At 41.0% G+C, this 14,267-nt stretch overlaps 2 protein-coding genes across 9 annotated transcripts in view; one reads left to right on the forward strand and one right to left on the reverse strand.

Moving 5' to 3' along the window:
* The window catches only part of si:dkey-174m14.3 (uncharacterized protein LOC563117 homolog), a 37,839-nt gene extending 29,722 nt beyond the window's left edge, over window positions 1–8,117 (forward strand). For all 8 annotated transcript variants that reach the window (XM_056405297.1, XM_056405290.1, XM_056405294.1 and 5 more), the window contains 3 exons: window positions 1,590–1,697; window positions 2,676–2,756; window positions 5,782–8,117. In XM_056405297.1, coding sequence (XP_056261272.1) covers window positions 1,590–1,697; window positions 2,676–2,756; window positions 5,782–7,194 — 1,602 coding nt within the window. In that variant the 3' untranslated portion in view covers window positions 7,195–8,117. The remainder of the gene's footprint in view (window positions 1–1,589; window positions 1,698–2,675; window positions 2,757–5,781) is intronic.
* A 2,498-nt stretch (window positions 8,118–10,615) lies between these two features.
* rdh14b (retinol dehydrogenase 14b) lies at window positions 10,616–13,460 on the reverse strand. The gene is made up of 2 exons (XM_056405299.1): window positions 12,909–13,460; window positions 10,616–11,499 (listed from the first exon to the last, which is right to left on the reverse strand). Exons 1-2 carry the CDS (start codon window positions 13,260–13,262, stop codon window positions 10,882–10,884), a joined length of 972 nt encoding a protein of 323 aa, XP_056261274.1. The 5' UTR covers window positions 13,263–13,460; the 3' UTR covers window positions 10,616–10,881.
* Window positions 13,461–14,267: the final 807 nt, after the last annotated feature.

The following is a 14,267-nucleotide window of genomic DNA, read 5'->3' on the forward strand; positions in this document are numbered from 1 at the left end:
GTGTGTGTGTGTGTTGTGTGTGTGTGTGTGTGTGTGTGTGTGTGTGTGTGTGAGAGTGTATCCAGTCATATGAATGTATGTTAAGTACCTGTAGACACAGGAGAAAGAGAAGCATGCAAGCAAGTCATTGGGTTTAGAGATGGTGCGAAACACTTGCAGAGCCAATTTGAATATGAATGCCCTGCTGTTGGTACCACTGACGTTAATTATGGCTTATTACAATTGGCTGTCCTCCTTCCAGTGGCAGAGTGATAGCAAACCCATTGTTCCTCAGTGCACCGCACCTCACTTCATTTGTCAGACATTGCTTTCGCCGGTGGAAAGATACAATTAACTAGCCTGCCTGAGAACACTGCATGACCATCAGGTGTCTTCGCTGTTGAATACACTGCTGTAAACGCTCAAGGAAAAGGTTTGTTACAGCACAAGATTATAATCACAACGATCATGATTACAATGTGAGATACCAGGTACGGATAATAAGGAGCTGAAGGTCACCCGGCTATTTTCGAGAATAAAAATTGTAATTTTTAAAATAAAGGTCAACAGCTTTATATTTATTTTATATTTATTTTCTTGTGAAGTGTCCTCATCAGCCGTTATTGATTCATCTCACGTAGTATTCCCTCCTCAAGGATGAGAGAGGTGCTGAGTAAGTCTCTCTGTAATCGTAAAGCTTGTTTACTCCAGAGGTGCCACAAACCCGTCTGACCCCTTGGCCTCGCTCAACTATAGAGAATGTAATTACAAGACAGATAAACACAGTGATATACTTTGAGTACTACGGTTTTCCAAGGAATGAAAGTCGGAAGAGGAAAACAAAAACAAAACTTCTGCACACCTAAACCACAAGAAAAAATGTTTACAGCTGCCATATACGGCGCAGACTGTTACACGTGTTTTTTCTTCAGGCTCTGTGTTTCAGCACATTCAAAGTGTGACTATCCAAATACTTACGGTCTGGACTGTATTCCCTTAATTGACGCACCACACAGAATGCAAAGCTGTCCCTTCAACAACAGCAAACAAGTACTCAGTGAATACAAGCCAGTCGTTTCTGCCTTCATCAGCCGACAAGAAAGAGAAAATTTACCTCTGTGGAGTTCTCAGTTTACTGACGTCATGCTTTCTTGGTTACCCATAGTAACCAAAAAAATTCTGCTACAGCATCTCTTGCCACCTCTTACACACTAACAGTGCGTGTGGCTGCATAGTGTATCCTTAGTGTATTTATTCTGTGTTTATATTTAGAGGCAGGATCTTATGCACCCTGCTTCAGACGGAGGTCACATTTTCATGGTAGAAAAAAAAAAAAAAATAGTGGATTGCTCTTTCAAGCTCTCATATCGACGTGGTTTGCACATAGAGAAACCTTTATTTTGTATGACTGAATTCAGTTTTTATTGTGTAATGTTCAGGATTCCTAGCACAAAAATGCTGATGTTTGGTACAAACCTAAACTATGAACATCCAGTCTGATTCTGAAGAAAAAAACAGTGCAGTGTACAGCCTTAACTGAAGCAGAATTTAAAGGTGCTATCTGCAAGTTTTGCTATTGCTGTATACAACTCCTCTCTTGTCGTCGTCAGTCCCAGCACCACGACGATGAGAAACGAGCTTTGAGCAGAGAGATCATCGTTCTCAACAACCACCTGATGGAGGCCAAGCTCACCATCGAGAAGCTGCGAGAGGACAATGTAAGTAAGAGCACAGTAAAAATCGCACAGCTCTGACGTCGTGCCTTTAACACACTTAGATGTTTATGAAAGCAAACAATACATATTAGCTTGGTCTTGGTTCCTGTCCCTTGCAGTGGATTGCTGCTCTGTAACAAATACTGTACAATCTGCTGAAATTCTCATTAGAATTAGATTTTTTTCTCATTATAACAAGATACTTTCATATTAGGATATTTTCTGTTTTAATAAGTCACTTTTCTTAATAATGACAAACTGAACAGGTTTTGATTGTTTTCTCTTGGTGGCAACAATATGTTGCCCTACCTTTCTATTCTAGTACTACACCATAATAATTTCTGGATGGTAGCGTTCTCCAGTCACTCTTGGCTGTCGGAGAGAAGCTGGCCACAGTTTCTCTTTGAATAATCTTAACCCACACAACAAGACAGCATTCATCCAACTTCACTTTCTTAGAGTTCACAGTGTAGTCTTGACTTTACTGCTGCTCTGTTACTGTTACACTCAAAACTGTCCCCCGTAAAACAAAGGCAGGTAGGAACTAAAATGACTCTCAGGCAAGAGGACATAAATAAGCAACTTTAATGTAACACATTTAAATATATGAATAATAATAAAGTTTAATTCTTCAAAAGTCTAAAATAATATAATAATAATAATAATATAACAACATAATAAACAATAAACACACAGCAATAAATAACAACCTTAGAAGCAACATATATGGTAAAGTCAAGTCATTAAAATACCCAACTGAGGTTACAGAGAGAAAACTGCACAAACGCAACAAAAAGGGCATCACAATGAAAGGTACACATGGTGAACAGGTGATGTTTAACAAAAAGGCAAAGTAAGTTTTGGTGGGTAGAAGTAAAGTGATATCTACTCAGCAGAGACCAGAAAACTAGTTAGCAACAGCATTTTCCAGCATTTATCCATGTTATCTCTTCTAATTTTGGTCATGCTGTGCCTCCATAGGATCTGTACAGAAAGGACTGTAACCTGGCTGCTCAGCTTCTCCAGTGCAACAAGTCTCTTTACAGAGCCCAGCTCTCTGAGGTGAGCCTTAAACTGACTTTTACATGTCTTTTAGTCTTATTTTTAACTCAAATCTCTTTTTTCCACTGCACCTCACTTTTTCTAACTCAGTTGTTTTGCCAGTTTCAGTCTAATCCATAGCAGCTTAAGCAGAATGCATTTCAATTCTTACCTCACAAAGCTCACATCCAACCGAGGCTGCAACCCATTAGAGCTTCAGGCTTTTTCCACTGACATTTAAAGTGAACCCAGAAAATGACATACAAGAGAAAAAACAATAATTTTTCAATACAGTGGAAGCCAGGTAAGAGGGGAAATATTTGGTAAAAAAAAAAAGCTGTGATTTGTGGGGAACAGGAGATGTGAGTGAGGTGTTTCATGAGCAGCAGTAAGCTGAATTTTCAACTCGTGACATGAGATGGGGAAAAAAAAAAAAAATGCCGCCTCGACTATAACTGAAGGTCATCTTACCCTTTGCAAAGCAGCAGAGATAAGAGATGAGACTTGGTGGAGAGATGACTACTGTGGGACACTGCAGGAAGGGCAGAGACTGAGGAATCAAAGCTGGGGGGGTTTTTGGGCTAAATAAACCTCACCTGTGAGAAGAGAAAGAGGTTTCAGAGAGTTGGTAGCTAATATTATAGAGCTTAACAAAGTTACAGTTAAGACAGATAATCAACTACATTATAAATATGATAATGCTTTGAGGGCCATAAATTATGAATGAAAAATCTTTGCTATTTTTTATTTGCTAAATTTTAATTTATACTTTATCACTTCTCATCGCCTCGTTACTTTACACTGAAAATAAAAAGTGAAATTGTTTCTGCTTATTGATATTTACCCATAGACTGTGAATAGCATTTACCCTTACTACTGAGATCATTACTACCATTAAATAAAGTGTTTTTTTAACCAATTCAAAGTTGACTTTTTTAAGATTAAAGGCCAGATAAGATTTAAAATCTTTTTCAGTTCTTCATTAAATATCTCCGTCTAACCAAGCGAACATACTAATCAGCCAAAGTAGAAATCCTGTTATCGTGTGTCAAACAACAGAAATATCATACTTAGAAATTAAATATTGCCTGCATAAACTGCCTTGTGCTTACGGCATTGAACTGGAATCACATGCAGTCTTGGATATGAAAAGTAACTCTTGTGTTTGCACCCATCTGTGATACAGGAGTCTAAAGTAAATCAGGGCTCTTAAGTCTTTCTCCTCCTGTCACTCATTATGCGGCGCATAAGTCAGAGTGTAATTATACTGCACTGAGTTCGGTGATCATGTAATTGTTTGAGAATGATTAAGCACGGAGCAGCACAGAAACCACTCCATGGCAAATTGTGCACAAAAGTGAGAGGCAGTGAGCTGTTCGAGGGACTACAGTATGAGACAAAAATGTAAATACAAAATGCACCGCAGCGTCATCATGCTAGAAATGCATGTGAGTATTGATAAGTGCTTTAACACCAGGCCGGCTTGGCGCCACTTTCCACTGCATCAGCCCTGGGAGCTTGTGCCTCGCCCATGTGACACAAGTAGATTTTAAAGCTGGCAAATGTCCATGAGGTTAAAGAATTACCCCCCCCCCCCCCTTCTAGCCATATAGCTGAATGGAAATATCAATGCAAACTGCATTTGGTTATATAAGACACATAAAATACCCCCCCCCACACGCACACACACGCACACACACACACACACACACACACACACACACATATACACACATATACTGCCCACCCTGGCTATACGCAGTATAGGATCTGTTATGGAGTGAAAAACTGTTCTGTGGGCTCACTGCCAAACATAATGGGGGTCAGAGGCTATACATGCGCTCACTGTATGTCTGCTGGTCCTGTGGGTGGAAGCTAATCGAAAGCATATTGATGAATGGTGCTGCAGCATTTTGAGAAGTGCAGTGGCTCTTCAGCGCCTACGGAAGTGCTTTAGTCGTTTGTTTTGCTGCAAAACAAGCACAGAGAGGGCATAAAATGATTGGGCTCGGATTTCTGAATGCCACATAAAAGCTAATTGTGATCTTGTTCAAAACAAGCCCAAATGAAAAATGTGTGGACAGTAATTAAGTGGCATTTAGTTTGGTCCAAGTTGTAATAAAACTGTTATGATAAAATGTATTTTCATGTTCTCTGTGGTGTTTGTCTTTTTCTCCATCTACAAAGTTATAATTAGCTTGCCTCTCATTGCCAATTAGGAACAACTGACTAGATTCCTGTTGATGATGTGCTGCAGTTGGCTTAATGCTTGTTGCTATGGAGAGGCGCAGATAGTGGATATAAGCTTTTTATTGAGAAATGCTCAGAATAGAACAATGTCTTTCTTTTCCAAGGAAGGCGCCTCACTTCGCCTTCATTTTCACATTTATTTCCCTCTGTTGTTGATGCTCTTGTCACTGAAAACGACACTTTGATGTTTTTACTAAACACGCACAGGTGTATGTTGTGGTGACACACTCGGAAATCACCTACTGTACAGTGACATACTGACACACATACTGCAGTGCACAGGGACAACAGAAACTGCAAGTGGATAAAAAAGTCACATATCAATACATTAAATTAAGAAGGTATAATGTCGAGAGGTAGATATCTTGCATTCATTGTTGAGTCCTCATGTTAAGGCCTGTTTACGCTGTGTGATTTTTTTGGTTTGCCTAACACCAACAGAGTTGATAATCATCAGAGAAACGTGGTAAAATAATTGCTTGTCAATCTAAAAAGGTGGTTGTAGATCACAATGTGAATCAACACCACCACCAGTGGCGGATTTGTAGCTTTGGTGACTCAAGACAGCGACATATTACTGACACTGTCAGAAATCACAGTGTCACTGCTGCTCGGACCCACAACTACAAACCAACCCAACCCAGTACCAGATAAAACCATTGCTCAGTGTGACATTTTGTACTACTATTTGTACTGAAAAGAATAAGGTGCTTGGAATTTTCTATGAAGATTTTAGATCATTTCTACAGCAACACTTAAAATTTTCCCACCCTTCTCTTTTCTCTGATGCTTCTAGCTGCCTGCTGATTTTCAGGAGCGACTGACCATGCACATGGAGGAGCCTCCTCTCTGTCACACCTACCCCGACACTGTCCCAGCCTCTCTCATTGCCAAAGTGCTCGAGAAGCCAGACGAAGCCTGCAGCAGCAGCCAGGCCTCCCGCTCCCCAAGCCCCCAAACCCAGGACCATGCTTTTATTTTGGAGAGCTTGGGCCCAGGAGAGCGCCTGGGGCTCCGTGCAGCCTACAAATCCGACCTGTACAGCAGTGACACGGCCCTGTACTGCCCTGATGACCGGCACCGTGAGCGGAGACCCAGCATGGACCTCCACGGTCAGAGGAAGCTGCTGTATGGGCCCCAAAACTCCACCGACAGCACTCCAGAGGAGGGGTCAGTTGGGTTAAGAGCCGGCTTCTCACAGGAGCACTTCGCTAAATTCCCCGCCACTCTGGGTGCAGGCTCCAGCTCCTACTCCAGCTTCAGCGGTGGGGGATCTGAGGACAAAGGCAACGGCCCACCCAGCAGTGTAGCTTCCTCCCCTCGCCATCATTCCCTCTACATGGACTGGAGAGACGCAGGTGACTATGAGAGAAAGAGCGATTCATCCTGGGAGAGGGACAGTCCAAGAGGCTTTGCCAACGCTCATCCCTTCCAGCAGACGGAGCTGAGCCACCATCAGAACGGCAGCTCACCTGTCTACAGCCGCACCATGTCCTCCTGTTTCAGTGAACCCTATGAGCCACTCCCTCCCTCTTCATCCCCAAGTGTTGCCTATGGAGACAGTCGACGAGGTAGCACATTAGCCCCCGAGGAGGAAGAGCTGATTGGTCGATGGAGACAACTTAGTGTGGAGGATTTAAGTGCCCACACCTACCGCAGCCCAGGCCGGGCCTCACCTTACAGCTTCTCAGAGCAGCACTTCTCTGTGCGGCCTGCTAAGATTCGACTCGGGCCGCTCTACAGCAGCTTCCAGGAGGGGGCTGACTATTATCATCACGGAGTGGGTGTCATGGACCCAGTGTGGGTGGCCGCCAGCCCCAGCCCCGAATGCAGCCCAGGGCTGCGACAGGCACACAGCCAAGCCCACATCTACCGAGCTGAGGACAGTCAGGAGTCGGAGCACAGCCTCTACCACTCAGGGAGCTCCAAAGACAGGGAGGGCAACGTGGCAGCTGGTGGCCAGAGCACGGATTATGTAGACCCCAGTCCCAACAGCTCCACCGAGTCTCTCAACCAGAGGACCTTGGAGATGGCCGCAGAGCTGCAGCACTATCAAGTGGAGATGCACAGCTTGCCTGCACAGGTGAGCCAGTCGCCACCACCGGCCCCACCCCCTCCTCCTCCGTACAACCAAAAATTTGGCTCCCTGGGACTTTCCAGGAAGGACAGTCTGACCAAGGCCCAGCTCTATGGAACACTTCTGAACTGAAGGACTTTCCAATCAGGTTCATTCTTTGATAGGATTTTAGATGCAAAGCCCTGATGTGTCCAGCTACACCTTCTGTTAGAACAACCATTTTGATAGAAAATGGTTTGAATAGAAGCCAGGAGCCAAATGATTCAGTACCATGAACATGTAACTATTGCTGATTATCTAAAAGCTTCAGTTGTATGGCAGTGGATGGCAACAGTTTACACTACAATTGTCCAGAGCAAATCAGTGACGTTAAGAGTTGGATGTGGGGCAACAGGAGAGGTGGAGCTCAAGCAGCCCTTAAATTTGTAAGAATGTGTATGTATTTAAATTACAAATGTATAAATATATACTTGTAACTACAAATTGAGTGATATATTTTGTATGTGGCTGTTAGCAAGAAATAATGTACATCCAAAACAATCACACAAAATGCAAATCTTCTTGATAAACCTGGAACTTGTACATAAATTAAGAACTGCCAATCCTATATTTGAGAATTCAGAAAGGTATATTAAGTGAGAAGTAAACTGCATATAGATTAGTTTCAGTCATTATTTTTAATCGGCTGAAACAGTGTTGGCCTTGGGAGGATTTAGATGTGAATGTTAAACATAAGGGGATGTTAAAAATGATTATTAATCACTCAAATGAACAACAGGAAACATATATTTTGTTTTTCTTCTGTTGATTGAATTTGACAGTATTGATGGGTGTGTTATATTGTTATTGATGGAGCGTTTTGAGATCTGTCTTAGCAGTCAGTATTACTTTGTTTTTGCTCTTCTATATCCCACGGAGAGGTTTTCTTGCACCCATTCTACCTCAGATTTGGATGCCCACACCCCATTAAAAAACTGTAACCTTGTTTCTTTGACTACGATGCATGTTTATATATTTTGGTTGTTTTGTTCGCCTAATAAAGCACAAATTACACATATAGGCTCCCAGCCTTCCTTTCATATTCACATGCAGATGTGTGGGGAAATTTAAATATGACCGCATCAACCAGACATCATGTTTTAATGAAGTAAAGTCGCATATAATCAGTTGTTGTTTTTAAGATAATTACATGTCTGCCGATCAACAGTGTTAAGTCGAGTGACTGAACCCTTCATCATTCAAACTCACATCGCTGCAGCCATGTGGTGTGTGCCTGCTGAGTCACCGTGAGGCCCTGCTTTATCACTGTTGTGGATTTAAAAATAGGTTAGTAGAGAGGGATTTTTGCCAAGATCAGCAAACGCAAAACAGGAAGTTTATTTGTGAGTCCCAGAGAGTCATCATCAAGAAAATACTATGGTATGAGGAAATGAATCCTGTGACTCTGTGATTATTTGTGATATCTGACACACTAAATAACAGCTAATATTCAGCATGCATTCGTCTTTGATATGCTGCTACTAAATATACAGCAGCTGGACAAAATGACAAAAACACCTGACATTATAAAGCGGCTCAAAAAGATCCGTCTGATAAATAGCACCTTTGTGAAGCTTATAATGTTCTTTTAGGCCACTATACTGCACTGAGTTGTAGGGCTGATGCAATTAGCTGATTAATTGATTAGTCAGAAAATTAATCACCAGGTATTTTGATTATCAGTTGATCCTTTCACACATTTAACAAGGAAAATGCCAAACATGCTGGCTCCAGTCTCCTGAATCTGAGAACGTGCTGCTTTTCTCTGACAATTTTTATTTTAGTAAATTATTCAAAAACCAGAACCCTACTTATGTGTTTCTTGTATTTAGTTAGTCCTGACATGATTTATGAATTAATTGATAAGTCAATAGCAGAAATTTTATATGCAAGTATATACTAACTATGTTGTTAATAATTTATATTAAAGTATTAGAATTTTCTTCTATATTTTCTGTAACAGTAAACTGAATGTAGTATATCTGGATTTTGGGCTGTTGGACAGACAAAAACAAGACCAAGGTTAGAATTACAACAACTATTTTATATTGGAGTGGTTTGTTCCACAAAATGTCAGAAAATTGTAAAATATGTCAATCCCAGATTCCAAAAGCCCATGGTGACGTTTTCAGATGTCTCGTTTTGTCCAATAATCAAAACCCAAAGTTTTTGTTAAGTTTTCTTTCATAGAAGACAAAGGAAATCTGAAAATATTCAAACAGAAAATTTTGGCATTTTTGTGTTGAAGAACTCAAATTAATCAAATATCAAAATAGTCGTAGATTACTTTTCTGTCGATTGATTAATCAATTACTGGACTAAACGCTGCAAGTCTGAACAAACTTTTTTTGTCTTGACATTATTTCTCACAGGGCTTTAGGAAAATTAGACTTTCCCAGTGTTTTCTCACATATAATGATCTCGTATATGGTCCGTTGTGAAAATAATTGGTGGATTGATCAATAATGAAACTAACTCTCGGTTGCAGCCTTGTATTTAGTCCACCCTCTGTATTCAGCCTTCTTTACAAACAGTGGTTTTATTAGCTTATACAGGACATTCAGTCAGGGTTTTCTTCTATTTATTCTTGTGCATCTGAAATTCACTTATTTCATTTATATTCATTGTTTCATCTCCTTTCCCTCCTTTCCTACCTGCTGAGGTATGACGACATTTACATGTGCGACTGAATCCATCCACAGGAGGGAGCCCCAGCGCAGCAGCATCCCACTTATCTGCATTGTCGACCTTATTATTGTTCCAGCTCCTCCAGACACAGCAGAGAGCATTTACACTTCAAACACATCGAGAGAGGGAAACTAGATTAACAGCTGCCCCCTCCCGCCTCTCCTTTATACACGGCAAAAATACATGCTAAAGTATGCACAAATTTAGCATTCAAACACCATAGCTGAACCAGAAACGGATATGCTCCTCACTCTGCTCTGAGGATTTGCAAAGCACAAGCAATAATGTGACCTCACAGTGGAGGAAAATGTGACAGCTCAGCTTGGCTTTGATGAACGCTACGAGATGAGTTCACTCCCTTTGATCATGATGAGGTCTGTGTGTGAATCTTGGTCACTGGCATAAGAGTAAGGTGCTGTCTAGGTTTTGTATTCATAACCTCAGACCAAGCAGACACTATCAAGTTTTAGGAATTATTTTAGTGTCTTTTGGCTCTGAAATACTTCCATATATGCTATATTATGATTTGTAAATGTTAAGCACAAATGGGAAATCTACAATTAAAGAGACACTCCATCAATTTTCCACATTAAAGTCCATTCATTTATCATGAGGAGTACAACTTAGCCTGTAGAAACTGCTGTATAATGTCTTTTGTGGCTCTGGAGGAGGCTTCCCAAAGTATAACTCTGATGGTATAAACTCGAGCATAATGGAAATACAATTTTTAATTGCTGGAGTATCCCTATAAGTGATGTATGTGTGCTCTTTTATCATGTTTCTCCTGTATAGACCCACATTTCCCAGTGTCACAAATTTATGTGGATTCTTGTAGTGGCACATCTTTTTAATTGTTCAAATTTTATACAATCTCTGTGCAATACACTCACAGCGCACATGCTTACAGAGACTTAATTCACACACTTCACTGGCACAATATGTCAGTGAATTAATGATTTTATCTTAAAGGTGGCAATTGGTCTTTTCACAAGCCATCTCTCCCTGTACAGTCTGTGGGGCTGCTAAGGATTAATTATCTTGTCCAGGAATACTTAAGTCCCCTGAAACACCCTCCACAGAACAGGACTCTGCTTAGTTAGTGAGTCCAACCATCCTGCTGCTTATGTCCCACAGCTTCTTGGCTGCCTGCTCATCTGTAGCTTTGGCCATCAGCTCCTCCTCCTCGCAGTTAGCGAAACACTTCCCTGACACTCCTTCCACCTCTGGGGAGCAGGCCAGATAGAGAGGAGTCTGGGCCCCCTCAAGTGGACTCTTAAAAAAGATCAGTGAGGCGAGGTATAACAGCGGCTTTGCCAGGAGGGAGATTTGAACATGCCTGCCTAGTCTGGTCCTTACGATGCCCGGGGTGAGAGCATTGACTGTGACCTCTGTGCCCTCCAGCTGACGAGCCAGTTCGAGTGTAAACAGCAGGTTGGCCAACTTGCTCTGACTGTAGCAGAAGGCCTTGTTGTAGTTATTTTCACTGTTCAGGTCATCAAAGTTGATGTGGCCATACTTGTAAAGCTTAGAGGAAACCACAACGATGCGGCTGGGAGCAGAAGTCTTCAGGAGGTCCAGCAGGAGGTGAGTGAGGAGGAAGTGACCCAGGTGGTTCACACCGAGCTGCATCTCAAAACCATCCTCTGTCTTTGTGTAAGGACACTGGAAGATGCCTGCATTGTTGATGAGCACGTCAATTTTGGACTCCTCCTAATGGGAGACAGACATTTAAAGCATTTAAAACTTAATAACAGACTCAATTAAGGAAGGTTGTAGTGAATTTCAAACTGATTGAGGCCTTATATCAAAAATGGCCTGAATTTTGATCTGTCTAATTAGCCAAAACCATAAACTGTAAATTTGCTTACAAGTGATGCTAGCACTGCGTATGTGTTTTAAAGATGTAAAGCTGCCTTCATTAAAGCACTAATTAATTATCTTAGGACCCTATGATTGCCATTAAATCAGTCTTAGGATACACCCTGAGACACCCAGTGGTTATGGGAGGTAAATGTTGGCACATGACAAAGAATTGGCAAGATGATGCTACTATGAAGAATGCATTGTTTTACAAAAATATTCCTAAAAAAACAAAACATTGGTACTCTTTGAACACAGTGAGTTACACTGGAAAAATGGATCTGGAGATTTCAGGAACTCTGATTGAAAAAACTCTTGTTGGCCTGCTGTACAGCATGTTAAAAGAGCTGGCATCAATTGTGAGATAAATCAAAAAGTCCTTTTAAAATAAAGAACCACATAAAGTAAAGAGACAGTTAAATGATACCAATGTCCTGCTAGTCTCTAGATGCCTAGTATTTACAGGATTTATAAAGACTTTAAATAAATTATTATAATATAGGGTATATACACATGTATGTATGTATGTGACATACAGTGCATGCCTTCACAGTGGGTATACATCAGTATGGACTAATACGCTTATAGTTAAATTATATTATAGTTAAATTTTCTCATGAAAAGAGCTGGACACTACATTTATTGAGTGCAGAGCTGCAGTGTTTACTTGATTAATCAATTAGTTGATTAAAAGAAAATGAATCAGCAACTACTTTGATAACTAATAATAATTCAAATAATTGTACAAAAAGGCCAAATATTTGATGGCTCTTGTTTATCAGATGTAAGAATTTGCTGCTCTAAGTAAAATGACTGCTTTAGAATACTGTTCCATGGTTTTCTGTTTTATACACAAAACCATTATTTGATTAATCAAATAACTTGGAATGAAGGCTCTAAACTAAAGGATGACTGGCTCAGCCAAAGTAACTTAAAAGTACACTTGATTACAACTTCCAAGAGCTCTGGCAGGAGTTAGCTGGATGCTTTCAGACTTTCTCAGTGTTAACTAATGTCAGGTCACTCTGGGTGAGGGGTGGTACAGAAGTTATGGGGTAGCACTGAAGTTCAGCACCAAGGACAGTCCCATTGCAGCCAAAGTGTAACCCCTGTAACACTCTCCTTTGTACCGGACATGACAATTGCTGGAATAAACCAGACACCAGTCATTTCAAAAGCTAAACTACACTGTAGTGTAAATAAACTGTCCATTCAGCTGGAGAAAATCTGCCCCAACTTCCCCCACCATGACAAGTTACCTCATTAATTTCCTCACAAAATCTTCGTACTGATCCAAAAGAGGCGAGGTCCAGGTGCTTGATGACCACCTCCCCCTGCTCTGGTCCCGCTTGTTTCTTAATGTCCTGAGCTGCCTCCTCGGCGCTCCGCTGGTCCCGACAGGCCATGATGACCCGGGCTCGGAGCTTCAGGAGCTCTGCGGCCAGGGCCTTGCCTATCCCGCAGTTAGCCCCGGTCACGATGACTGTCTTTCCCCGCATGGTGTCGGATGGATACCGGAGCAGCTTTCCGGCTTTCTGAGCGGGGAACAAACGGCGCATAACGTATAGGACCCCTCCGCCGACAACAGCGGCAATTAGCACCGCAGTCGACATGAAAGCGGGGACCGGTCACAGGTCAGTGGGGACAAGCGTACTGGATGGGTGGTACAGTGTATTACGTTTCCAAGTTACAAAATTACCCCGGAAATAATTACTACACAAGTTTGTTAGCGTAACCAGCAATAGCTTTACACTATATATTGTAGGTATTATTTCATGATATTTTTTATTTCAAAACAAACGTACAACTTTAATGAACCTACTGAAAGTAAATAGTTCAGCTGTCAAATAGTTCAACGGTCGCAAAGCAGCAATGTAGCTAATACTAGCAAGCTAACTAAGCTAGCCATGTTAGAGGCGGATACCCTCAAACTACTTCCGGTGTATTTTCGTAACTGAACCATATATACAATGTAGTAATTGCAGCATTACACCCGTTTAAAATGTTTCTGGGCATTGTACATGCTTTTATTTTTTAAATGCGTAGGATATTGGGGTTGTTCAGTTTAGTGAAAATAGCCACAACTAATGATTCTTTTTCTGATAGTCTTTCCACAAGCTCTTTTTAAATTACATGCATCAACCACTAGGTGGAGCCATCTGAACACAAAGGTATGGCAACAAGACAAGTCAAAAAGTTTAATATTATGCCGACAAAAAGAGGCTTGTACAAATACATCTTCTGTGGCACGGCTAAAAATGTGCAGTTTGAAGTGAATTACTTCAGTAATTCATGTAGTTTTAAAGATAGATCCATGTCATGTTTTTAAGTTAATGTCAAACTACAAATACAAATATCTATCTATCTATCTATCTATCTATCTATCTATCTATCTATCTATCTATCTATCTATCTATCTATCTATCTATCTATCTATCTATCTATCTAAATATGGACAATAAAAAAGCCTGAGCCTGCTCACTATTGTGTCTCCTTTGGTTGCACACAAGGCAAGTTATTGAAAGTATAGTTGATGGAACATGTGCATCATATAAAATATAAAACATTCAATTAGTATTGTTTTGATTGATTTGAGTTTTTCCAGTAAGACAGGGCGA

This window comes from Seriola aureovittata, chromosome 19 (genome assembly GCF_021018895.1).
Source record: "Seriola aureovittata isolate HTS-2021-v1 ecotype China chromosome 19, ASM2101889v1, whole genome shotgun sequence".
Lineage (NCBI taxonomy): Eukaryota > Metazoa > Chordata > Actinopteri > Carangiformes > Carangidae > Seriola > Seriola aureovittata.

What these genes read in the sequence shown, in the direction of transcription:
- rdh14b (XM_056405299.1), bottom strand. Translation starts at nt 13,262, where the DNA reads ATGTCGACTGCGGTGCTAATTGCCGCTGTTGTCGGCGGAGGGGTCCTA. An exon ending in TTTGTGAGGAAATTAATGAG is followed by an intron (nt 11,500 to 12,908) that starts GTAACTTGTCAT and finishes GTCTCCCATTAG; the next exon opens with GAGGAGTCCAAAATTGACGT.